Source organism: Chionomys nivalis, chromosome 13 (genome assembly GCF_950005125.1).
Source record: "Chionomys nivalis chromosome 13, mChiNiv1.1, whole genome shotgun sequence".
Classification (NCBI taxonomy): Eukaryota; Metazoa; Chordata; class Mammalia; order Rodentia; family Cricetidae; genus Chionomys; species Chionomys nivalis.
The window spans coordinates 42,398,726-42,424,730 of record NC_080098.1 but is presented as its reverse complement, the minus strand read 5'-3'; the positions used below and the strand labels follow the sequence as shown (position 1 = coordinate 42,424,730).

General features: G+C 40.3%; 2 protein-coding genes across 2 annotated transcripts; both read left to right on the top strand.

The window, feature by feature from the left end:
* The first annotated feature begins 8,288 nt into the window (after window positions 1-8,288).
* LOC130885706 (vomeronasal type-1 receptor 4-like) lies at window positions 8,289-9,251 on the top strand. The gene has a single exon (XM_057787403.1). The coding sequence runs from the start codon at window positions 8,313-8,315 to the stop codon at window positions 9,249-9,251; it is 939 nt and encodes a 312-aa protein (XP_057643386.1). The 5' UTR covers window positions 8,289-8,312.
* Window positions 9,252-18,207: 8,956 nt separating this feature from the next.
* On the top strand, window positions 18,208-19,182 carry LOC130885702 (putative vomeronasal receptor-like protein 4). Its single transcript, XM_057787400.1, has one exon. It carries the CDS (start codon window positions 18,244-18,246, stop codon window positions 19,180-19,182), a length of 939 nt encoding a protein of 312 aa, XP_057643383.1. The 5' UTR covers window positions 18,208-18,243.
* Window positions 19,183-26,005: the final 6,823 nt, after the last annotated feature.

Here is a 26,005-nt window from a genome sequence, read left to right as displayed (position 1 = left end):
AGCAAAGCCTTTGGTATCATAGTATCACAGGGAGATGGCATCCCATCCTACACAGCAAGAAGCAATGGAAACAGAGGTAGTGTTTTCTTGGAAATTCCACAGTTCTTTTTCTACCGATATTTTTCTGGCATTGGTATTTGAGAAACAATCAACATTTGGGGTTCCTTCAGTGCTATGTGTCTTTGTTAGGGTTTCTATTGCTGCAACAAACCACCATGACCAAAGCAAGTTGGGAAGGAAAGGGTCTATTAGGCTTACTCTTCAGCATTGCTATTCAGCATTGAAGGAAGTCAGGACAGGAACTCCACCATGACTGGAGCCCAGAGACAGGAACTGAAGCAGAGGCCATGGAGGTATATTGCTTGCTGGCTTGCTTCCCATGACTTGCTCAGCCCACCTTCTTATAGAACCCAGGACCACCAGCGCAAGGATGGCACCACCCACCATGGTTTGGGTCCTCCCCCATTGATCACTGAGAAAATGTCTTACAGCTGGACCTCATGGGGGGATTTCCTCAACTGAGGATCCTTCTTCTGATGGCCCTAACTTGTGTCAAGTTGACGTACAAAACCAGCCAGTGCAACATGCTAGATTATGTCTGAGAGAACCTAAAGATGAAATGAGAACAAAGAATCTTTTCAGTAGGTGAGCTCTTTCCAGGGGAGTATTAGCAGCTCCTTTATTATCTAGGTCTAGCTGTGACTGGTGTTCCACTTACTTCATGACTTTGGGCCACTGTATTCTGTAGGCCTTTCTAGTAGTTTTGCTTCAAGAAGACAAATGGTAGGGGCTGGAGAGACGGTTCAGTGGTTAAGAGTACTGGAAGCTCTTGCATTGGACCTGGGCTTGTTTTCCAGCACTCACATTATGACTCATAATCATTTGTAACTCAGGTCCAGATGCCCTCTTCTGGTCTCTTCAGGTACTGCATGCACATGGCACACATACATATACTTGGGCACACACAAACAAAATAATTTAATAGATCTTTTAAAAAGAGAGAGAGAATAAGATCATGTCATATACAGAAGAAATAGTTGTACATACCCACTGTGAACAGAGCAAACAAAGATCATCTTGCAAACCATCCAAGCCTCTTTCAGAGAACTCCAAGGCCAGTCAGGTCTGGTATCTGGGTCTCAGTCAGCAGAAGTTACAGTTTAGGTGTGTCGTTCATTAAGTTTGACTCACTGTGAATCTCTGAGAAACCAAGTGCACCAGGAGAGTGACAGCTCAAATGGTAGATGAGCCCAGCAAGAGGACGGACACAGAGATCAAACTTTCTCCTCTCCCTCTGGGTGGTGGTCATGTTGTTGACAGCTGTTGATATAACCAAGAAAAGGCAGAGCCGTGCTGAGACTCGGCTGCGTCCTAGTCTCAGTTTCACCTTATGTGTTAAACAGTCAGTTTCAGACCGTGTGTGGCCTAGAAAGACTACTTTTATAAGCACATTTGGTTCCACTTTGAGTATAAATGCAAGGGAAGGATGTCTCTGAACCTCGCTGAATATCTGGGTACCACTGCCTGTCTAGCATCACCTTATTGACTTAAAGTTACAAAGGTACTATTTACATATTTAAAGATTAGGATCATATGACCATGTGAACATATTAAAACCATTCAGGCAAACAGGCAGAGAACTTATTGAACACACCAAGCCAAAGGAGAGTGCAAAGTCCTCACCTGGACCCTATAAGAGGAAGACAGCAAACACTGTGATAGCAATGGTCCCCACTAACTTGTCATCTGGCCACTTGGTGTGTGTGCTAAGGGCCTGAGGGGTAGAGAATTCCCCAGTAACACTAGACCTCAGCTCAGCTCAGTCACTGCTGTTGACACAGCCCTCCAGACCATCATGTTTGGAGCCCTTGTCTTGCACCTTGCCTCTGCAGCCCTTCTGGTTCTATACCTTAACCTTAAGTTTAGTCATGACCCTGAGTCTCCTGTGTATTAGCCTGTGTATTAGTCAGGGTCCTCTAGACTGACAGCCCTTGTGGAATGCATGAGTCTCTCTCTAGAGATATGGAAAGGGAATTTCTCAGAGTGATTTACAGGCTGCAGTGCTCCTAATCCAGCAATGTCTGCTGTGGATGGAAAGTCTGTGACCCCAGTAGCTGCTTAGTCCACAAGGATGGATGTCTCAGCTGCTCTTCAGTAGGTGTTAGAATACCAAAGAAGTAGGCTCTAATGCCAGAAAGCACTGGACTTACAAGCAAGGCAAGAGCAAGCAGGCAAAGAGCAAAAGCTTCCTTCTTCCATGTTGTATTGTAACCTTCCAGCAGAAGGTGTGGCTCAGATTAGAGGTGGGTTTTCACAGCTCAAACGATGTGGATTAAAGGTGTGTCTTCCCATCTCACGATTGGGGTTAAAGATGTGTCTCCTCCCAGCACGAAAGATCTCTATTAAATGAGAGTCTTCCTGCCTCAAAGATTTGTGTTAGAAGTAGATCCTCCTACTTCAAATCGAGCAAATATCCCTCGGAGGTGTGTCCTTGGCTTCTCATCAGCCCTCATTGTCAGCCACATTCAGAGAGTCTGGTCTGATCACATGCTCCATCAGTCCCAGTCCAGCTGGCCTTGGTGAGCTCCCACTAGACGAGACGTTGCTGCACCTCGGCAGGTTCCATTTCAGAGTCTGCGTTATCAGTCCTTAAATGGTTAGTGAGATCCAAAGCCAGATGGGCTTCTGCCTTTAAAAGAGACTCCTATCCTAGAACCACGGTATCCTTGTTCCACAGAAGGCCTCCTGGTACCCAAAGTGTGTAAAACATGCTTGTGTTGTGCTAGCTTTATATCCAGTTTTCTTTGAGGAAATCCAGGCACAGTTTGATTAAGTTGTCCAATGACATTTTCAAGGCTAAGTATAAATAAAAGGATTTTTAAAATTTATTTATTTATTATAAATTTCCACCTCCTCCTCTCCTCCCTTTCCCTCCCCTTCTCCCACCCCCTCCCCCTCTCTCTCCAGTCTTAAGAGCAGTCAGGGTTCCCTGCCCTGTGGGAAGTCCAAGGTCCTCCCCCCTCTATCCAGATCTAGGAAGGTGAGCATCCAAACAGACTAGGCTCCCACAAAGCCAGTCCATACAGTAGAATCAAAACCCAGAGAGAACCATGGAGCCCCCACTGAAGACAGATGCCAGAACTTTAGCTGGTAAGCCACAGCCACGTGGTGATACACAGATTACTAGAAATGGGTTAATTTAATATGTAAGAGTTAGCCAATAAGACGCTAGAGTTAATGGGCCAAGCAGTGACTTAAATAATATGGTTTCTGTGTGATTATTTCAGGGCCAAGCAGTCAGGGACAAACAAATGGCTCTCCCTCCAACAGATATTTGACAAAGGACTCTACCCTTTATTCTGTGGAAACTTTTGTGGGTCAGCCTGGAGTCTCTAATACTTTCTGGATAACTTCTATTCAAAAATCTACTTTTCAGTTGAGAATGTTCATGAGCTTCATGCCATCCAGACAAATGTATTTCTTTTTTCTTTTTCTTTTTGGTTTTTTCGAGACAGGGTTTCTCTGTAGCTTTGGTGCCTGTCCCGGAACTAGCTCTTGTAGACCAGGCTGGCCTCGAACTCCCAGAGATCCGCCTGCCTCTGCCTCCCGAGTGCTGGGATTAAAGGCGTGCGCCACCACTGCCCGGCTGCGCCACACCGCCCGGCTCAAATGTATTTCTTTAAGTACATATAGAGACACCTTGAAATACAAACCAAATACATTTGTCTTTATAAAGTTAGCTTGCCTTATGTGTTTACTGAAACAAAATTAGACAAACACTATGACTATAACTTATTCTCTAGCACATTGTGTTTTTGTTTGTTGACCTCTCTCTGTCTGTTGACAAACATTTGAGTAAGTAAAAAAATATAAGACTCAAAAGAAAAGAAAGTTGCTGATAGTTTCTGTCTAGAAGAAATGGAGTCAGTAAGATAAGGCCTTAAGTGTAAAATAAAGCACACCAGTAGTATTAATATATCAGAGACTAATAAAAGTGGTAAAGATTGTTATTTTCTTTCTCTCAGAAAGCTGCATGATGAAAGCTGCATGATGAAAGCTGCATGGTTTTTTCATTATCATAATTCTAAGAGATACCCTGTTGAAGGGCATCGTGATGACCCATTGGCTACATAGTATTTCTGCTTCAAGAATACCACCAGCGTGTCCTCCATCTCCAGATCACTAATTTTCTCTGCAGAAATCATCCCGGATAGAAGCCACATGAAGGACTCTCTGTCTGATATTTTTTTCTGTTTTTGTATTAAACAAATAAGTCAAAGTACTACAAACTTTAAACTGCTTTATTTTCTCTAAACTTAAAAATAAACAAAATACTTAGGAATTTTCTAAACAAAATAACAGAGACAACAAAGGAATCCTTGCTGGACCAGAGATAAATATTTTATTTTTCAATTTTTATCTATCATGATATATGTAATGTACAACTTATTTTCTCAGCATCTATATTTCCCCCACTCAATAGAAAGGATAGAAATCCTGGTTTCCCCAAAAGCTGTCATTTCATTTACAGCAGACACATTTCTAATTCCTAGTATATATTGGCTTCACCCACATGTTGGAGATACCATTACACAGGGCACAAAGAGAGACCAAGTGACCTCAAACTCATCTCCCAAGAAAACCCAGTGGAGCTTTCTCTTCAAAAACAAAATGATGACATCATCACTTCTAATATCAGGCTTACACCCACATTTATTTACATCAGGTTGTATTTGATTTAGGAAAGACTCCTAGGAACTAGGATAAAAAGTTCACAAAAGGACCATTCTTGGACACACATAAATTTTAGAAGTGTCCTTGAGGTTTTATATAGTACAAACATTGCTTTTAGAATCAGGCCAAAGTTGGTGAGGCAAATAATATTTCAAGTCTCATATATTTCATGGACAGGAATGAAACTATCAGTTACAGAAAACACCTTAACAGGTAGAACAAGGGGCTCTAAACTTGTTCTGGTCCATGTTTGGAACTTAACTCAATAAGCAGACTCTCCGGTGCTGAGAATCATTAATTCTACTCTTGTTTAAGGAGGGATTTAGAAAGGAAAAAAAGAGACTTGATCTGTGTGTGAGAAGCTGGTCCCCTGCCAGGCCATAGTTGGCCCCTTGGGAAGATGGAAAACAGGGAGCTCCATACACAGAAACTTAGTTGTTCATTTTCTCACTTCATATCCTTCTTCTCGTAATTAAACCCTAATTAAGCTTGAAATAAGTTCTGAGCAAAACAGATGTAGTAATTATGAAAAGAGGGAAGCTGTACTTCAGGGACAGGGGCTCTGCACAGGCCTTCCTTCCCCCGACACCGTGACAACATGACATCTAAAGTCTGACAGAAGCCAAGAGCCCACAAATCCTGAAGTACAAATACAACCTGGCAAGCGTCACCTACCCAGAGCTGCCCCAGATCCTGTCTGCATCACGAGGTCCAGGGGAGTTCACGGAGGTAAGATCTTTAATCCCCTCAGCTGTGCCATGGAGAGTTTCATTAAAGCAGAAAACTCTCTGACTAATCCAGGGAGCAGTTGAGAGGCTCTGTGATCACCAGAACCCCTACTTTCCTTCTGGCCCTGAGAAGGCTGGTTCTGGCACCAGAAAGATCAAAGGAGACTAGTTCCTGGAGATACTGAAATGGCACAGAAATGCTGAGGCATCACTATCCATCCTCAGGCTGGAGTACCATGACGGAGCTCTGGCTGGGCCTTTGCCTGAGGTTACCTGTCAAAATGGATCATTAAGAAACATAAGATTTTCAGATGTCTGTCAAACCCTGGAGAAGATCACTCCCGTAATATCAGTACTAGAGAGATTTGGCAACAGAATTGTTCAGGGCTAACCTGGTTTAAAGAGGGAGACTCTCTCTCAAAAATAACTAGATAAATGAAAGACAAAAAAAAATCCTTATTTCAGGTATAAATTTGCCAGCACTGTGACTTCAACAGTGTCACTAGTGTGTGTAACACTTACACTTTTCTCTTTTGATGCATTTTCACTTTTCTAATATTGGCATAGTTTTACAATAGCCTTCTAACTCCCAGTTTGAAGGTTTTCTGTCTGTATCCATCTTTAAAGGCTGTCGATTTTATCACATACTATTATAATACATGTTCAATCATTGTATTCCTGGCTGGCGGAGAATATAACACTCAATGTAACAGTTATTGTTACCGTCTTGAGAACTGTTGCTATTTAGGATCCAGGCTGTGGAGGAGTACATCCTCAAACAGCTCATCTTAACTTTATCCCATGCTAAGCAGCAAAGAACAATGATCATTTTAGTTTTGTCTGTTTGTTTGCCCGCTTGCTTGTTTCTTTCAGAGAAAACCAGGATGGGTGAATGCAACCTACCTCAGGCTCTTGGGGGTTAGACTCATCCTGGCATCACCCATCCATCTAAACACAAGTCCATCCTGTCTTTTAAATTCATTTCCTTTAGCATTTCCCAAATAATGTGGAAGATGAGACACCTCCTCCTCCACTGACAGTGACTTCAGTAGAAAGTAATAAATTATTAGAAGACCGCAGCCTGTTCTAAATATGACTTAAATCTTGGAAAAAGGAAGAGAGGACAAGAAAAGTAGGAATCTCCATGTAAACAAAGATTAAAGAAACAGAAAATTGTTAAAATTTTTTATTAGTACTTGGGATTTCGACAGATTCCAATCACTAACAAAACACTTAATGCTTTTATCCCAATTATGTCAGTGAATACTGATGTGATTTCTATTACTATCTGGAGCATTTTTCATTTGTACAGATATTTAGATGGTATTGTGGTTTCTAGGACTCAGAGATATAGACAATAATTGCCTCTCTGTTAGAGGAGCAGTTGAAAGTAATAACTGACATTTTTAGAGTCATGAGGCCACCTGGACACAAACCTAGGACAAGGCTGTGTTGATGAAGACATAGACATTTAAAGCAATCCTGTGAGTTTAACAGGAAGGAGGGCAGTGGACAGAGACATTGCAAGTACTCAGAACACACAAACTCATGTGGTCACTGGAATATTCTGAGTCCTCATATCCTAGAAAAGGTGCCCAAAGCTTACAGCAAATCCCTAAGAAATGAGAATGGAGCTCCAGAACTTGAAGAATAGCATCCTTCCTGAGTCCAAGTTCTGGAATCAGCTCAGACTGGTGTATAAAAAACAGTCTGCCTGACAAAGAGGTTGGAGGAAAAGCAGGCTGCAAAACCAGCTGACATAATAGCTGCTCAAAAGACCCCACAGAAGCAAATGGCACCATGAACTTTTAGACAGTGGAACCCCTGCTCACACCAGTATGCCCTTACGTATTGTGCTACATGCAGTTGATACGGAGGATTCATGATTCCAAAAACTGTACTCATTGCATGACAATATATAACACCTCATTAATCCAATTCTTAGCTTTACCTCATCAGCCTCCCCTCATCCAGAGCTGTTCTATGTTCCCTTATGTGTCCTGAGGCAACTCACTGGGGTACCAGATGGCCTGAAATCATCCACTAGCTTCAGAGAACTCTGCTACCATCTATTTAAGAAAGTAACACAAGGTCCTGCTAGACACCATCCCTAGCTGCAGCCTGGCAGTTACATGAAATTTTTCAAGTTATATTTTTATGATTCACTTTAACTGTAGGGCTCTATCTGAAAAGGCTGAGAAATTGAGCTTGACATTGAGAACTACGTTTTTTATAAAGACTAGTAAATACTCAAATGGAGTGAAATTACAGAATGATCAACATAAAAACTTTTAAAACTTTAGGATGTCAAAATTGAAGTTATAAGGCATTGAAGTCAAATGCAAATATAGAAATTGTTACACTAATTAAGAGGGAAATAAATATGGAGCCTTTGTCTTTGAAACTGAGTGGGAAAATATGATGAAATAGAGAGAAATAGGAAGGATTTTGTTTGGGGAAATTTGCAGTTGAATTCAGTCATGATGAGAGTTAACTATGTTAATTCATGCATGTGGACAGATAGACAGACACACATACACAAATTCACATATTTTAACAAGTCAATTTTGCTAGTATAGAACTCAAACATATCTCCTTTAAAACTTTGGAGATTCATTCCAGTTACCAAGCTCCCCTGTCAGAGCACACACATAACTCAGAGTCCACAGGGAAGAGGAGGAGCTCAGGGCCCCAGTGTACAGCAGCACATGTGTCCATCACTGACTCTCGTACCCTAGAAAATGTTATTATGTGAAATGTTTTTCAGATAAATGTCTAGCATTACTGATGCTTTACGGAAAAAAACTCTTTGTATCTTGAATACAAGATTTTCTACCCAGAAATGAAGAAATGCTTTGGAAATTTATTAAGCAAATAGTTTTCCTCTTCATGACTGTGTTTGGCACTCTGGGGAACATTTCTGTTTCTGTGAATTATATGCGCACTTGGTGCGGAGGGCCTGAGAAGAAACCCATCGACCTTATTCTCATCCACTTGACTTTCACAAACATCATAATGCTTCTTGCCAAAGGATTGCCAAAGCCAATGGCAGCTTTTGGTTTGAGAAACTTCCTAGATGACATAGGATGTAAGATCATTGTTTACTTGGAGAGGGTGGCCCGTGGACTCTCCATCTGCACCAGCAGTCTCCTCACTGTGGTCCAGGCCATCATCATCAGTCCCAGATCATCTGGATGGAGAAGGCTCAGACCACAGTCTGCATGGCACATCCTTCCATTCTTTTTATTCTTTTGGATACTCAATGCTTTAATAAGTGTGAACCTAATCGATTCCATCACAAGTACTAGTCTGAATATATCACAGTTTAAGAGTGAAAACAACTATTGTTATTTTATGCAAAAAAGTCAGAAAACAAAATGGATTATTCTCCCTCTCATGGTCCTGAGAGATGCTGTGTTTCAGGGAGCAATGGGAGGTGCCAGTGGCTACATGGTACTTCTTCTCCACAAGCACCACCAGCATGTCCTCTACCTTCAGAACTCCAAGCTTCTGTACAGAACTCCCCCTGAGCTGAGAGCTGCTCAGAGTGTCCTCCTTCTGATGCTCTGTTTTGTTTTCTTCTATTGGGCTGACTGTGCTTTTTCTCTATTTTTAAGTCTCTCTTCAGTGGACAATTCCTTGATGGTAAATATTCAAAAATTTCTGGCCCTTGGTTATGCAACTTTTAGCCCCATTGTGTTGATTCACAGGGAAAGGCTTCTGCCTGATTGTTGGCATGCTCAGTGGGAAAAATTGAGAAAATGTCTCCTTTATTTTTCTATTAGATGAGTATGAAAGAGTTCTCAGGTCTGTAATATTGTGGGTAATACAAAATTCTCACAAATCAGTGTAAGTATGTATCTATTCTCAATCAGTCTTCTGGTGACTCAGCCTGACCTGAGAGAGAGATCTTAGTAAATTACAGTGATAATTGTAACCTCATTCTCCACTTTTCCTCTTTTTTGAAGGGATCTTAATATTTCCTGATTTGTAATGTGTATTGATAATTTATCAGCATTATGTCCTTGTAGCACATACATGTCTTGTGCCTGTAAGGGTACAAGAGATTGTCAGATGTCCTGTGACTGACTGGAGTTAGAGCATTTGTTTTGTACCAAAGTGTGAACCTGGGTCCTCTGGAAGACAAGCTAGTGCTCTCAACTACTGAGTCATGTCTCCAGCACAGAGAAAATGGTCTTATTTATATTTTGTAAACTGATTTGTTTATCAGCATTACTGGAAGCACACAGATGAAAGAAGACTGACAATTGTTTTCCTGGCTGCCCAGGTCAGAAACATCACACAGGAACTATACTAATTGCAACACTGTTTCCCTGATGGCTCTGCTGGATTTCTAGCTAGCTCTTCCATCTTAAATCAATCTATTTCTATTAATCACCATGAGGGTGTGTGTTGCATGGAAAGTGGGCCCTTGTTCCGTCCAGGCCGCCCGGCTAGCTTACACCCAAAATAACCACGCAGAAACTGTATTCATTAAATTACTGCTTGGCCCATTAACTCTTGTTTTTTTTTTTGTTTTGTTTTGTTTTGTTTTGTTTTGTTTGTTTTTTTTTTGGCTAATTCTTACATTTAACCCATCTTTATTAATATGTGTATCTCCATGTGACTGTGGCTTACCGGCAAGATTCTAACCAGCACCCATCTCAGGCGGGAGATCCGTGTGTGTCCTTCTAGTGTGGTTCCGGTGCCTTTCTCCTCCAGTAACTACATAGCAACTGTCTGACTCAGCCTGCTTTCTCCCTTCGTTCAGTTAAGTTTCCCTGCCTACCTCTATTCTGCCCGGCCATCGAACAAAGCAGATTCTTTTTAGCCAATGGTAATAAGACATATTCACAGGATACAGAGGGAGAATTCTACATTAAATTTGGCAAATTTTGTCAATTTCATAGTGATTTAATCATATTATCCGAAGAAATCCATGTCTTATACCTGATGTTGTACTTGCAAAATGTTAGTTTAGCTATGATGCAGTTTTGAGAATCTTCAAAGTGTATGCATGTTTCCATCTGTAGAAAACATTTTACAGAATTGTGAAAAATGGTATGAGCTACACCCACTTCCTGGACTCCCAGTGCACCAATGACAGGGCTTAAATGCACTGAGATGTTTCTGTGGTGTTATATTGTGAAGGTTCTCTGCAGGGATGAAGATTGTCCATATAGAATAAACTGGATAAGAAATACATGGTAAAGTTTCATTTTATATCCATCTATAGTCTCTATGTTGATTAGAAAATATGGATTTGCCTTTTTGCAAGATTAATATGCAGTGTGATGGAAACAGACTGAGGCTTGTTAGCAGCTGCCCTTTGTTAATGCCTGGTTGCTCTCCACAACACTATCCAGCTGTTTGTCATCAAAGAGCTGCAAAAGGATCTGATTCTACATCCATTTAAGTGAAGGATTCACTACCTGATTTCTTAGATCCACACAATAAGATATAGACATGGTTCTAAGAATCTGATAGATGCATTCTAAAAAAATAATAATTGATGTTATCATTGAAAATGAAATTGTAGTATCACTAGAGGTAGTTTTATGCCTTATTTGTAAAAATTGTTCTGTCATATCTGACTAAACACCTGTAACATTTTGGGTGCATCATGGCTCTATTTTATAATGATGTATACATTTTTATATTTTGCTTGGTTGCACTGTATATAGAAAACATTTAAGTAAGTGATATTGATTGTGTTATAGATTATTAAACAGCACGTTCTTCCACTATAAAGATTTTTTATGTATGTGTCTCTGTGAGTGTGTGTCACATTTGTACAGTTCCCCACACAGACCAGAAGAGGGCACTGACCACAGGGAGCTAGGGCTACAGGCAGTCATGAGTCCTAGATGTGAGCGCTGGGTAAGGAACCAGGGTCCTCTGCAAGAGGAGCAGGTCTCCTAACCGTCCCTGCAGCTCCTTCTCACATTTCCCATGTAATGTGACGTGTTTGTAGGGAACATCCACTGCTTCTCTGAGTCTCACCCTCTTCGGTTACAGCCGTTTTTCAGAAACAGACATGAAAGGTGAGACTAACAAACACTTTCTCACTCTGTCTGTATACTTGACACAAAAGGAAGCGATATAAGAACATGGAGAAAGAAAGTTGTGTTTAATTTGAATGATGGAGAGAGTGTTCACTATTAAGAATCGAGAGGGTTATGGAGACAGGCCTTGGTGGACAAAAGCACCTGCTGAAAGGTCAGACAATTTCATCTATCTCTGATGAAGGAAACTGACTCCCACATGTTGTCTTCTGACCTCCATTTTCATGCTGAGACATTCACACTTGAACTCACCATGTAATCTTTAATTTAAAATTAAAAAAAAAAACAGACAGGAGATACATGAATGTTGACACTGCATGAACAAAGATGGTCTGGCCTCTGAGTGGCATATAGAATTGGTTATGAACTTTTCCCTGAAATAAGATTAGATTTGAAAAAAATATAAAGTAAAAGCTCAATCAGATCATAAATTAAAATTTAATATATGATGAAAATTCTAAATAGAGAATAGTAAAGGCAACCTGGATATCAGATTCAATTATGCCCTTCAGGTAAAGCACATGAGATTAGACAAATGGATTAGTATAAATGCCTTCATCATTTTCTTAAGCTGGACACATTTTTCATCATTGGCTAGTTCTACCAATTTGACACAAGCTAGTGTTATCTAAAAGGAGAAAAGATCCATTGAGAAAACACCACCATAAAAATCCAAATGTAGGGTATTTTCTTAATCACTGATTGATGGAGCAATTCGCAGCCCTTTGATGGTAGTACCATCCTTTGGCAAATGGCACTGGATTCTATACAAAAGAAGACTGAACAACCATGGTGAACAAGCCAGTAAGCAGCACCCCTCCATCACTTCTGCATCAGCTTGTGCCCCAGGTTCCTGCACTGGGTGAGTTCCGGTCCTGATACCTTGATGATAAACAGTGATGTGGAAGCGTAAACCAAACAAACTCTTCCCTCTGTTTAAGAACATGACCCAGGAGTGGAGTAGTTTGAGAATTCTGAGTGCTTGTGGAAGCACTCCAAGTAAACAAACAGGACAAAATCTTTTCTCTCTGTTTCTCCAAATCACAGAAATTTCCTTGGAATATGTTTCCACGTTCCATCCAGGCAGAGCAGAAAGGAGTGGGTTTATTTCTGATTGCCGCTTATTGCTTGTTATTGATAATCTTTTACATGTTTAAAAAGTCCTTTGTGTGCTTCTGTGAAGAACCTGATTTTGTCATGCTCAGCTTGTCTTTGCCATTGTACACAGCATGACCTCATGTGAACTTTCTTACCCTCAGAGTACAACTTGTCTGCTGCCCTGAATAAAGTTGGCTGTTGCATGAGACTCCAGTCCACCCCATTCTCCCAGGTCCCACTACCTCTGGAGGGTGACAAGTGGTGCCTGAAAAGGGACCTGAAGTTGGCTATGAAACCAGAGAGTGGGGACCCTCAGGGAAGAAGATGAGTGAGAATAATGGGGCAGAAACCAGGGAAGGCTTCGTCTAATGTTGGCTTTCTGCTTCAGTTTTTAAAGAAAAAAGGAGCACTAATATCAAAATCACAGCTATTAAGTTGTTTGTGAGTACAAGCCCTGGCTTTCAGGAGAAGGAAATTTACTGAGGAAGTATTTGACAGAGTCCCAAAAACACAATATAAAGAAATATTAAAAAGGTAGAAAGAGGGCTGGAGAGATGGCTCAGTGGTTAAGAGTACTGCCTGCTCTTCCAAAGGTCCTGAGTTCAATTCCTGGCAACCACATGGCGGCTCACAACCATCTGTAATGAGGTCTGGTGCCCTCTTCTGGCCTGCAGACGTACACACAGACAGAATATTGTATACATAATAAATAAATAAATATTAAAAAAAAGGTAGAAAGATCCCCCATTCAATTCTGGGTCACTTTGACGTTAATCTGAACAGTTATAAAATCCTTAGGGAAGATAAGGATGTTATTAATAATGAGAAAGAGATGGCTAATTCATTTGGCTCTAACATTCTTTCCATATACTCTTCTAAAGGATTCTCTGATCTCCGAGGGGAAGAATTTTAGTTAGACATCCCATTTAAGGGCTGAGTGTTCTGAGGTCTCTATTTCTCTATGCATTGTCTGTCTGCGGGTCTCTGTATGTGTTTCCATCTGCTGCAGAAGGAAGCTTCTCTGATGATGTCTGGACAAGACACTGATCTATGAGTGCAATAGAATATCATTAAGAGTCATTTTATTAGTACATTTTTTTCTTTTCTGTTTTGTTTTTTTTTTTTTTGGATTTTAGAGACAGGGTTTCTCCGTAGCTTTTTGGTTCCTGTCCTGGAACTAGCTCTTGTAGACCAGGCTGGCCTCAAACTCACAGAGATCCACCTGCCTCTGACAGGTAGTACTTAGTTTTATTCTAGATCCCCGGTCAATCTGTTCTCAGGTTCTTGGGCCCCTGAGCAGTTTTGGTCATGGATTTCATCTCATGGACACTTTAATCCAAACAGGTTATCAATTGGTTACTGCCACAGCTTTGTTTCACCATTGCCCTGGCACTGTTTTTTCCAGGCAAGACACCATTGTAGATAAGGAGTTTGTGGTGGGGTTGGAGTTTATATTTCTCTTTTGAGAGCATATAGAGTACATTCCTGTATCAAAGAAGCTGGGAAATTAGTGTGAAGCTTCTATAGAGGCAGCAGCTTGACCTCTCCTTTTAATGATCTGTGAAGATGATGTCTTCAGCAGTGGGGCCGAGCTGTGAGTTGTGAGGAGCAACCTACAGTCTGGGCAGCAGCCTGGGCTGTTATGATTCCCATCCTGACCATTTGGCCAATAACTCTTATTTTTGGATTTCTATCTACCCTGACATATATGATAATGTCTTAGTTTCTGTGTATCTGAATTTCCCTTTCAATAGGTAGAACAGAAATCCTGTATGGTTTCCTCAAAAGCTTTCATTTCATTTATAAAGAAGGATGTTTAGCTTCTGTTATGTGCCAGTTGCAGCTAAATTAATGAGACATGATGATTCAGGGCATAGAGTAATAGCCACAACCTGCACTTACCTCACAAGGACACCCCATGGTGCTCTCTTTCAAGAATAAAATGTTGAAACCATCATTTTAAAACTCTGTCCTGAACCTACCTTTATTTACATCATATGACATTTGGGATAGGAAGGGCTTCCTAGAAACTAGCTTGAAAAATACACAGAAGGATCACTCTTGGACGCCACTAAGTTAAAAAGGTACCCTTAATGTTTTGTAGATAAAGACTACTTTTAGAAGTCAATATTGGGGTTCAAGAAGTCCCAGATGATATTTAAAGTATTTAAAGGGCAGGAATGAAAGAATCATTTACAGAAAATTCCTTCATTACCAACAGGCCCAGGTAGAACAAAGGACTCTAAATCGTCCTGGTCCATGCTTGGGACTTGATCAGAAAGCAGCATCTGCAGTGCTTAGCATCATTTATTCTACTCCTGTCTGATGAGGGATTTCAGAAAGAAAAGCGGGAGACCTGTCTATGTGTCAGAAGTAGATTCTGCCCAGGTCACAGCTTGGTACTTTGAGAAGATGAAAACCAGTCAGAAGATGCAGGGCACTCTGTACACAGAAACTTAAGTTAGTCGTTCATTTTCTCACCTCTTGTTTTTCTTGTCAAAATAATTAAACCATAATGAAGCTTGAAATAACTGCTGAACAAAATAGATGTAGTAATTGTGGAGAGAGGGAAGCTATTCTTCAGGGACCGGGGCTCTGCAGAGGCCTTCCTTTCCCTGACACTGTGACCACATGAAACTTGAAGTCTGCAATATCTGATGTCAGCCAAGAGCCCCACAAATCCTGACAGTACAAATATGACCTGGAAAGTGCCACCTTCCCAGAGCTGCTCCAGATCCTGTCTGCACCCAGAGGTCCAGGTGAGTACATGGAGGTAAGACCTTTGATCTGATCAGCTGTGTCATGGAGAGTTTCATTAAAGCAGAAGACTCTCTGACTAATCTAGGGAGCAGGTGAGAGGCTCTGTGATCCTCAGGATCTCCACCTTACTTCTGGCCCTGGCTCCAGAAAGATAAAAGGAAACTAGTTCCTGGAGATACAGAGATGGAACAGAAATGCTGAGGCATTCCTCTCCATCCTCAGGCTGAAGTATCAAGACAGAGTTCTGGCTGGGCCTTAGCCTAAGTACCTTTCTAAATGGTTTAATAAGACACCTAAGGTTTTCAGATGTCTGTAAATCCTGGAGACGATCATGATACATTACTGTAACATTAGCACTGGAGAGACTTGGCAACAGAATTGTTCAGGGCTAGCCTGGGTTACAGAGAGATTCACTCTCTCAAAAATGACTAGATAAATGAAAGAAAATAAAAACCTTCTTTCAGGTTTAACTTTGCCAGCACTGTGACTCCAACAGTGTCACTAGTGTGTGTAAGCCTTGCACTTTTCACTTTTGACGTATCTTCACTTTTCTAATATTGGCATAGTTTTACAATATCCTTCTAACTCCCAGTTTGACAGGTTTCTGTCTGTATCTGTCTTTAACGGCTCTCGATTTTATCACATACTATTATAACACTTGTCTCAAATTCAGTCATTGTATGCCATGCTGGGTGAAGAATATAATACTTAGTGTAACAGTTATCATTACCATCTTGAGAACTGCTGCTATTTAGGATCCAGGCTGTGGAGGAGTACACCCTGAAACAGCTCATCTTATGTTTATGCCATGCTAAGCAGCAAAGAACATTTTTTTTTTTTAGTTTTGTCTGTTTGCCTGCCTGCTTGCTTGTTTTAGAGAAAACCATGATGGGTGGATGTAACTTTCTTCAGGCTCTTGTGTGTTAGACTCATCCTGGAATCGCCCATCCATCTAAACATAATTCTGGCCTGTCTTTTAAATTCATTTCTTTTAGCATTTCCCAAATTGTGTGGAAGATGAGATGCTTTTTCCTCCACTAACAGTGACTTCAGTAGAAAGGAATCAATTATTAGAAGGTCAGAGCCTGGTCTCAAATTAGACTTAAAGCTTGTAAAGGAAAGAAAGGACTAGAAAAGCAGAAATCCCCATGGAAGCAAGGATTGAACAAATAGAAAACTGTTAATATCTTCCATCAGCACTTGAGGGAACTGAAAATAGTGATTTTTGACAGATTACAATCACTGACAGAACACTTAATTTTTTATTCTGGATATGTCAGCAAATGTTGATGTACTTTCTATTAATATCTGAAGCATATTGTATTTGTACAGGTACTTAGATGGTATTGTGATTTCTCGGATTAACTTACACAGGCAATAATTTCCTCTTTGCTATAGGAACAACTGAAAGCAATAACTGACATTTCTAGAGTCGTGATACCTGGACACAAATCTCAGAAGGTCACTGGTAAGATCATCTTGACACAGACATGTAAAGCTATCCTGTGAGTTTAACAGGATGGAGGACAGTGAACAGAGACATTGTAAGTACTCAGAACACACAAACCCATGCACTTCCTGTAATATTCAGATTTTTTATATCCTAAAAAAGCTGTCCAGAGCTTACAGCAAATCCCTGAGATATGAGAATGGAGATCTAGAACTTGAAGAATAGCATCCTACCGCAGTCCAAGTTCTGGAATCAGCTTGGACTGGTGTATAAAAAACCAGTCTGCCTGACAAAGAGGTTGAGGAAAAGCAGGCTGCAAAACCAGCTGACATAATAGCTGCTCAAAAGACCCCACAGAAGCAAATGTCGCCATGAACTCTTAGATAGTGGAGTCCCTGCTCACACCAGTATGTCCCCACGTATTGTGCTACATGCAGTTGATTTGAGGACTCATGATTCCAAAAACTGTACTCATTGCATGACAATATATAACACCTCATTAATCCTGTTCTTAGGTTTACCTCATCAGCATCTCCTCATCCAGAGCTGTTCTATGTTCCCTTATGTGTCCTGAGGCAACTCACTGGGGTACCAGATGGCCTGAAATCATCCACTAGCTTCAGAGAACTCTGCTACCATCTATTTAAGAAAGCAACACAAGGTCCTGCTAGACACCATCCCTAGCTGCAGCCTGGCAGTTACATGAAATTTTTCAAGTTATATTTTTATGATTCACTTTAACTGTAGGGCTCTATCTGAAAAGGCTGAGAAATTGAGCTTGACATTGAGAACTACGTTTTTTATAAAGACTAGTAAATACTCAAATGGAGTGAAATCACAGAATGATCAACATAAAAACTTTTAAAACTTTAGGATGTCAAAATTGAAGTTATAAGGCATTGAAGTCAAATGCAAATATAGAAATTGTTACACTAATTAAGAGGGAAATAAATATGGAGCCTTTGTCTTTGAAACTGAGTGGGAAAATATGATAAAATAGAAATAGGAAGGATTTTGTTTGGGGAAATTTGCAGTTGAATTCAGTCATGATGAGAGTTAACTATGTCAATTCATGCATGTGGACAGACAGATACACATACACATAGTCACATATTTTAACAAGTCAATTTTGCTAGTATAGAACTCAAACATATCTCCTTTAAAACTTTAGGGTTTCATTCCAGTTACCAAGCTCCCCTGTCAGAGCACATATAACTCAGAGTCCACAGGGAAGAGGAGGAGTTCAGGGCCCCAGTGTACAGCAGCACATGTGTCCATCACTGACTCTCGTACAGTAGAAAATGCTATTATGTGAAATGTTTTTCAGATAAATGTCTAGCATTACTGATTCCATATGGAAAAATCTCTTTGTATCCTGAAAACAAGATTTTCTCCCAGAAAGGAAAAAATGCTTTTGAAAATTATTAAGCAAATAGTTTTCCTCTTCATGACTGTGTTTGGCACTCTGGGAAACATTTCTGTTTCTGTGAATTATATGTTCACTTGGTGTGGAGGGCCTGAGAAGAAACCTATAGACCTTATTCTCATCCACGTGGCTTTTACAAACATCATAATCCTTCTTGCAAAAGGATTGCCAAAGACAATGGCAGCTTTTGGTTTGAGAAACTTCTTAAATGACATAGAATGTAAGATCCTCATTTACCTGTCAAGGGTGGCCCGTGGGGTCTCCATCTGCACCAGTAGTCTCCTCACTGTGGTCCAGGCCATCATCATCAGTCCCAGAGCATCTGGATGGAGAAGGCTCAGACCACAGTCTGCATGGCACATCCTTCCATTCTTTTCATTCTTTTGGATATTCAACGCTTTATTAGCTATGAACCTAATCCATTTCATCACAAGTATAAGCCAGAATATATCAGAGCTTAACAATGGTGACGACTATTGTTATTTTATGCTTGAAAGTCAGAAAATAAAGTGGATTGTTCTCCCTCTCATGGTCCTGAGAGATGCTGTGTTTCAGGTTGCCATGGGAGCTGCCAGTGGCTACATGGTACTTCTTCTCCACAAGCACCACCAGCATGTCCTCTACCTCCAGAACTCCAAGCTTCTGTACAGAACTCCCCCTGAGCTGAGAGCTGCTCAGAGTGTCCTCCTTCTGATGCTCTGTTTTGTTTTCTTCTATTGGACTGACTGCACTTTTTCTCTATTTTTAAGTCTCTCTTTAGGAAAGATACCTTTGATGGGAAATATTCAAGAATTTTTAACCCTTGGTTATGCAACTTTTAGCCCCGTTGTGTTGATTCACAGGGAAGGACTTCTGCCAGAGTGTTGGCATGCTCAGTGGGAAAAATTGAGAAAGTATCTCTTTTATTTTTCTATTAAATAATGTGAAAGAGCTCTCAGTCCTGTAATATTGTAGGTAAGACAAAATTCTCTCAAATCAGTTTAAGTATGTGTTTATTCTCAAACAATCTTCATGGTAATTCAACCTTATGCTGAGAGAGATCTTTGTAAATTACAGTGATAAGTGAAAAGTTATATCCACTTTTCTTCTTTTTGGAACGGATTTTTAAAAATTCCTATATCTGTATTGTGTACTGACAATTTACCAGGGTTATTTCCTTGTGTCCCTGTAGCACATCAGTGCCTGGTGCCTGTAAGGGTAGAAGAGATTGTCAAATGTCCTGTGACTGACTGGAGTTAGAGAGTTTGTTCTGTACCATTTGTGGTTGCTAGGAATTGAACGTGGGTCCTCTGGAAGACAAGCCAGTGCTCTCAACTACTGAGCCATGGCTCCAGCACAGAGAGAATGGTCTTATTTATATTTTGTAATATTGATTTTCCTATTACCATTACTGGATGTACACAGATGAATTTGTGTAAAAGGACACTTTTTTTTCTTTGTTTTCTGGCTGCTCACACCGGAATAATCACACAGAAACTATACTAATTGCAACAGTGTTTCCCTGATGACTCAGGTGGATTTCTTACTAGCTCTCAAATCTTAAATATATTCATTTCTATCAATCACCACAATGGTGTGGCCTTGTATTATGAATCTGTTGTCTTTCTTCTCCAGCAACTACATAGCAACTGTCTGACTCTGCCTTCTTTCTCCCTTTGTTCAGTTTAGATTGCCTGACTATCTCTATTCTGCTCTGCCATTGAACAAAACAGCTTCATTTTTAACCAATGGTAATAAACCATATTCACAGAACACAGAGGGGAATTTCCAGATTAAATTTGGCAAATTTTGTCAGTTTCTTAGTGATTTAAACATTTTATTCAAAGAAATCCATATCTTGTCCCTGATGCTGTACTTGCTAAATGTTAGTTTAGCTATGATGCTGTTTTAAGATTCTTCAAAGTGTCTGCATGTTTCCATCTGTAGAAAATATTTTACAGATTTGTGAAAAATGACATAAACTATGTTCACTTCCTGGAATCTCAATGCACCAGTGACAGAACTTAAATGCACTGAAATGTTTCTGTGGTCTTACATTCATGAAGGTTCTCTGCAGGAATGAAGGTTATCCATATGGGGTAAACTGGATAAGGAATACATGGTAAAGTTTTATTATATCCATCTATAGTTTGTATGTTGATTAAAATGCGGATTTGCCAATTTGCAAGATTAATATGCAGTGTGACTGAAACAGACTGAGGCTTGTTAGCAGTTGCCCTTTGTTAATGCCTGGTGGCTCTCCACAACACTATCCAGCTGTTTGTCATCAAAGAGCTGCAAAAGGATTTGATTCTACATCCACTTAAGTGAAGGATTCACTGCTTGATTTCTTAATTTAGATCCATACAATAACATATCAACATGGTACTAAGAATCTGATAGACGCATTATGAAAAATAATAATTGATGCAATCATTGAACATGAAATTATAAATTCACTAGGGGTAGTTTTATGCCTTATTTGTAAATTTTTTCTGTCATATCTTGTAGTGAAGGGGCGAGGAGGACTGCTTTTCATCCCGCCTTGCTCCCGCATGGATAGCTTAGCCCCAGAATAATTACACGGAAACTATATTCTTTTAAACACTGCCTGGTCCATTAGTTTTAACCTCTTATTGGCTAGCTCTTATATATTGATTCAACCCATTTCTAATAATCTGTATTGCCACTTGACTGTGGCTTACTGGGATGAGTCTAACGGGCGTCCGTCTCAGAGAGGAGAGGTATGGCGTCTGCCTCATTGCCTTCTTCCCAGCATCCTGTTCTGTCTACTCTGCCCATCTAATTTTCTGCCCTATTAAAAGGCCAAGGCAGTTTCTTTATTAATCAATGAAAGTAACACATAGACAGATGACCCTCCTACATCATTCCCCCTTTTTCTGTTTAAACAAAAAAGAAAGGCTTTCACCTTAACATAGTAAAATTAAATATAACAAAACAGTTATCAAGCAAGAATTACAGTTACAATATTTAGATCTATTTTATTTTTTACCATAACAAAGGAAAACTATATTTATAACTAACCATTCTTCAACTCCATCAAAGACTCCCGAAGGATATAATATTACCTAAGTAAACAAGAAGTAAGCAACTTCCAAAACTCTAGAAATGACAGAGACATCTCACTGACTGTACAGTCACCTAAAGTTCTTTTGTACTGTTGGAGCATCCATCTTCAGCCTTCAGGTCCATAGTTTCCAGCCGACATTCCCATAAAGCAGGAAAATTCAAAGACAGTTCAGTCACTTTTTTCTGTGTCCTGCAGAATATCTCACAGACTCTTTCATGAGTCAGGAACCCCGAAGACCATCTCACCTTTAGACCAGTTCAGCAGTCCTCTTTCTGCGGGTTCGTTGTGTCCAGTTTATGCATCAGTCCAGGAAAGAGCAGTTTCTTGCCCAAATAGCTAACCAACTCCATAAGGAACCTCTTTGATGCCAATCTTCCTCTTGAAGTAGATTGGTGCTGCCAGGAGCAGAGTGTCTCATGGTGGCCAATGACCATGAACTGGCTAGTTCTGCCAACTTGATACAAGTTAGAGTTATCTACAAGGAGAAAAGATCCATTGAGAAAACACCACCATAAAATCCAAATGTAGGGTATTTTCTTAATCACTGATTGATGAAGCAGTTTGCAGCCCTTTGATGGTAGTACCATCCTTTGGCAAATGGCACTGGATTCTATACAAAAGAAGACTGAACAACCATGGTGAACAAGTCAGTAAGCAGCACCCCTCCATCACTTCTGCATCAGCTTGTGCCCCAGGTTCCTGCACTGGGTGAGTTCCTGTCCTGATACCTTGATGATAAACAGTGATGTGGAAGCGTAAACCAAACAAACCCTTCCCTCCGTTTAAGAACATAACCCAGGAGTGGAGTAGCTTGAGAATTCTGAGTGCTTGTGGAAATACTCCAAGTAAACAAACAGAACAAACATCTTCTCTTTGGGTTTCTCCAAATCACAGAAATTTTCTTGGAATGTGTTTCCACACTCCATCCAGCATAGCAGAAAGGAGTGGGTTTATTTCTAATTGCCTCTTATTTCTTGTTATCGTAACCATTTAAATGTTTAAAAGTCCCTTGTGTGCTTCTGTGAAGAACATGATTTTGTCATGCTCAGCTTGTCTTTGTCATTGTATACAGAGTGACCTCATGTGAACTTTCTTACCCTCAGGGTATAACTTGTCTGCTGCTCTGAATAAAGTTGGCTGTTGCATGAGACTCCAGTCCACCTCCTTCTCCCAGGTCCCACTACCTCTGGAGGGTGACAAGTGGTGCCTGAAAAGGGACCTGAAATTGGCTATGAAATCAGAGAGTGGGGACCCTCATGGAAGGAGATGAGGGACAATAAAGGTGCAGACACCAGGGAAGGAATCATTTTATGTTGAGTTTCTGCTTCATTTTTTAAAGAAAGGAGGAAAACTACTATAAAAAAATACAGTTATTAAGTTGTTTTCAAGTTGTTTGTGAGTACAAGCTCTGGCTTTCAGGAGAAGGAATTTTAGATGAGGAAGTATTGGACAAAGTCCCAAAAATACATTATAAAGAAACATAAAAAAATGTAGAAAGATCCCCCATTCAATTATTATTATTATTTTTTTTTTTAGTTTTTTGAGACAGGGTTTCTCTGTAGCTTTGGAACCTGTCTTGGAACTCGCTCTTGTAGACCAGACTGGCCTCGAACTCCCAGAGATCCGCCTGCCTCTGCCTCCCGAGTGCTGGGATTAAAGGCGTATGCCACCACTGCCCGGCTCCCCCATTCAATTCTGAATCACTTTGTTGTTAATCTGCACAGTTATAAAATACTTAGGGAAGATAAGGATATTAGTAATAATGAGAAAGAGATGGCTAATTCCTTTGGATAATTCATTTAGCTCTAAGATTCTTTCACCTCCTCTTCTACAGGATTCTCTGATCTCCGAGGGGGAAGAATTTGATGGAGACATCCTATTTAAGGGCTGAGTGTTGAAGGTCTCTCATTCTCTATGCATTGTCTGCCTGTGGGTCTGTGTATTTGTTCCCACCTGCTGCAGGACGAAGCTTCTCTGATGATGTCTGGACAAGACACTGATCTATAAATGCAACTGAATATCATTAGGAGTCATTTTATAACTACATTTTTTCTTTTCTTAGAGAAGTAGTACTTAATTTTATTCCGGATACCTGGTCAATCTGTTCTCAGGTTCTTGGGCACCTGAGCAGTTTTGGTTATGGGTTTCATCTAATGGGCTCCTTAAGCCAAATCAGTTATCAATTGGTTAATGCTACAATCTTTGTTTCACCATTGCCCTGGAATTTTTTTGCAGCCAAGACACCATTGCAGATGAAGAATTTGTGGCTGGGTTGGAGTTTACATTTCTATTTTGAGACCATATAGAGTACATTCCTGTATTAAAGAAGCTGGAAAATTGGTGTGAAGCCTCTATATAGGCAGCAGCTTGACCTCTCTATATTAATGATCTGTGAAGATGATGTCTTCAGCAGTGGGGCCGAGCTGTGAGTTGTGAGGAGCAACCCACAGCCTGGGCAGCAGCCTGGGCTGTTATGATTCCCATCCTGACCATTTGGCCAATAACTCTTATTTTTGAATTTCTATCTATCCTGACATATATGATAATGTCTTAGTTTCTGTGTATCTGAAGTTCCCTTTCAATAGGTAGAACAGAAATCCTGTATGGTTTCCTCAAAAGCTTTCATTTCATTTATAAAGAAGGATGTTTAGCTTCTGTTATGTGCCAGTTGCAGCTAAATTAACGAGACATGATGATTCAGGGCATAGAGTAATAGCCACAACCTGCACTTACCTCACAAGGACACCCCGTGGTGCTCTCTTTCAAGAATAAAATGTTGAAACCATCATTTTAAAACTCTGTCCTGAACCTACCTTTATTTACATCATATGTCATTTGGGATAGGAAGGGCTTCCTAGGAACTAGCTTGAAAAATACACAGAAGGACCACTCTTGGACACAGCTAAGTTAAAAAGGTACCCTTAATGTTTTGTAAATAAAGATTACTTTTAGAATAAAGTCAATATTGGGGTTCAAGTAAGTCCCAGATGATATTTAAAGTATTTAAGGGGCAGGAATGAAAGAATCGTTTATAGAAAATTCCTTCACTACCAACAGGCACAGGTAGAACAAAGGACTCTAATTTGTCCTGGTCCAAGTTTGGACCATGTTTTGACCAGAAAGCAGAATCTCTACTACTTAGCATCATTTATTGTACTCTGGTCTGATGAGGGATTTTAGAAAGAAAAACAAGAGACCCGATCTATGTGTCAGAAGTAGACTCTGCCCAGGTCACAGCTTGGGACTTTGAGAAGAGGAAAACCAGTCAGAAGATGGAGGGCACTCCGTACACAGAAACTTAAGTTAGTTGTTCATTTTTTCCTCTCTCGTTTTCCTTGTCAAAATGATTATACTATGATTAAGCTTGAAATAACTGCTGAGCAAAATAGATGTAGTAATCGTGGAGACAGAGGGAAGCTGTACTTCAGGGACTGGGGCTCTGCAGAGGCCTTCCTTCCCCTGACACCGTGACAACATGAAACTGGAAGTCTGCAATACCTGATGTCAACCAAGAGCCCTACAAATCCTGACAGTACAAATGTCACCTGACAAGTGTTGCCTTCCCAGAGCTGCTTCACATCCTGTCTGCACCACAGAGGTCCAGGTGAGTACATGGGGGTAAGGAGACTAGTTCCTAGAGATACAGGGATGGAACAGAAATGCTGAGGTATCACTCTCCATCCTAGGCTGGAGTATCATGACAGAGCTCTGGGTGGGCCTTAGCCTATCTCACCTTTCTAAATGGATCAAAAAGAGAGATAAGATTTTCAGATGTCTAAATCCTGGAGACGATCATGACATATTGCAGTAACTTTAGCACTAGAGAGATTTGGCAGGGGAATTGTTCAGGGCTAGCCTGGTTACAGAGGAAGACTCTCTCTCAAAAATGACTAGATAAATGAAAGAAAATAAAAACCTTCTTTCAGGTTTAACTTTGCCAGCACTGTGACTTCAACAGTGTCACTAGTGTCTGTAAGCCTTGCACTTTTCACTTTTGGTGTATTTTCACTTTTCTAATACTCGCATAGTTTTACAATAGCCTTTGCACTCTTTGATGGTTTTCTGTCTGTATCCATCCTTAAAGGCTCCCATTTTTATCATATACTATTATAATACTTGTCTTAAATTCAGTCATTATATGCCATGCTGGTAAAGAATACAACACTCAGTGTAACAGTTATCGTTACCATCTTGAGAACTGCTGCTATTTAGGATCCAGGCTGTGGAGGAGTACACCCTGAAACAGCTCATCTTATGTTTATCCTATACTAAGCAGCAAAGACCAACAATCTTTTTAGTTTTGTCTGTTTGCCTGCAAGCTTGTTTCTTTTAGAGAAAACCAGGATGGGTGGATGTAACCTGTCGCAGGCTCTCGGGGGTTAGACTCATCCTGGCATGACGCATTAATCGAAACACAAGTCCATCCTGTCTTTTAAATTCATTTCCTTTAGCATTTCACAAATAATGTGGAAGATGAGACACCTCTTCATCCACTGACAGTGACTTCAGTAGAAAGGAATCAGTTATTAGAAGATCAGAGTCTGCTCTCAAATATGACTTAAAGCTTGGAAAAGGGAAAGAGAGGACTAGAAAAGTGGGAATCCCCATGAAAGCAAGGATTAAAGAAACAGAAAAATTTTAATGTTGTGCATCAGTACTTGAGGGGAACTGAAA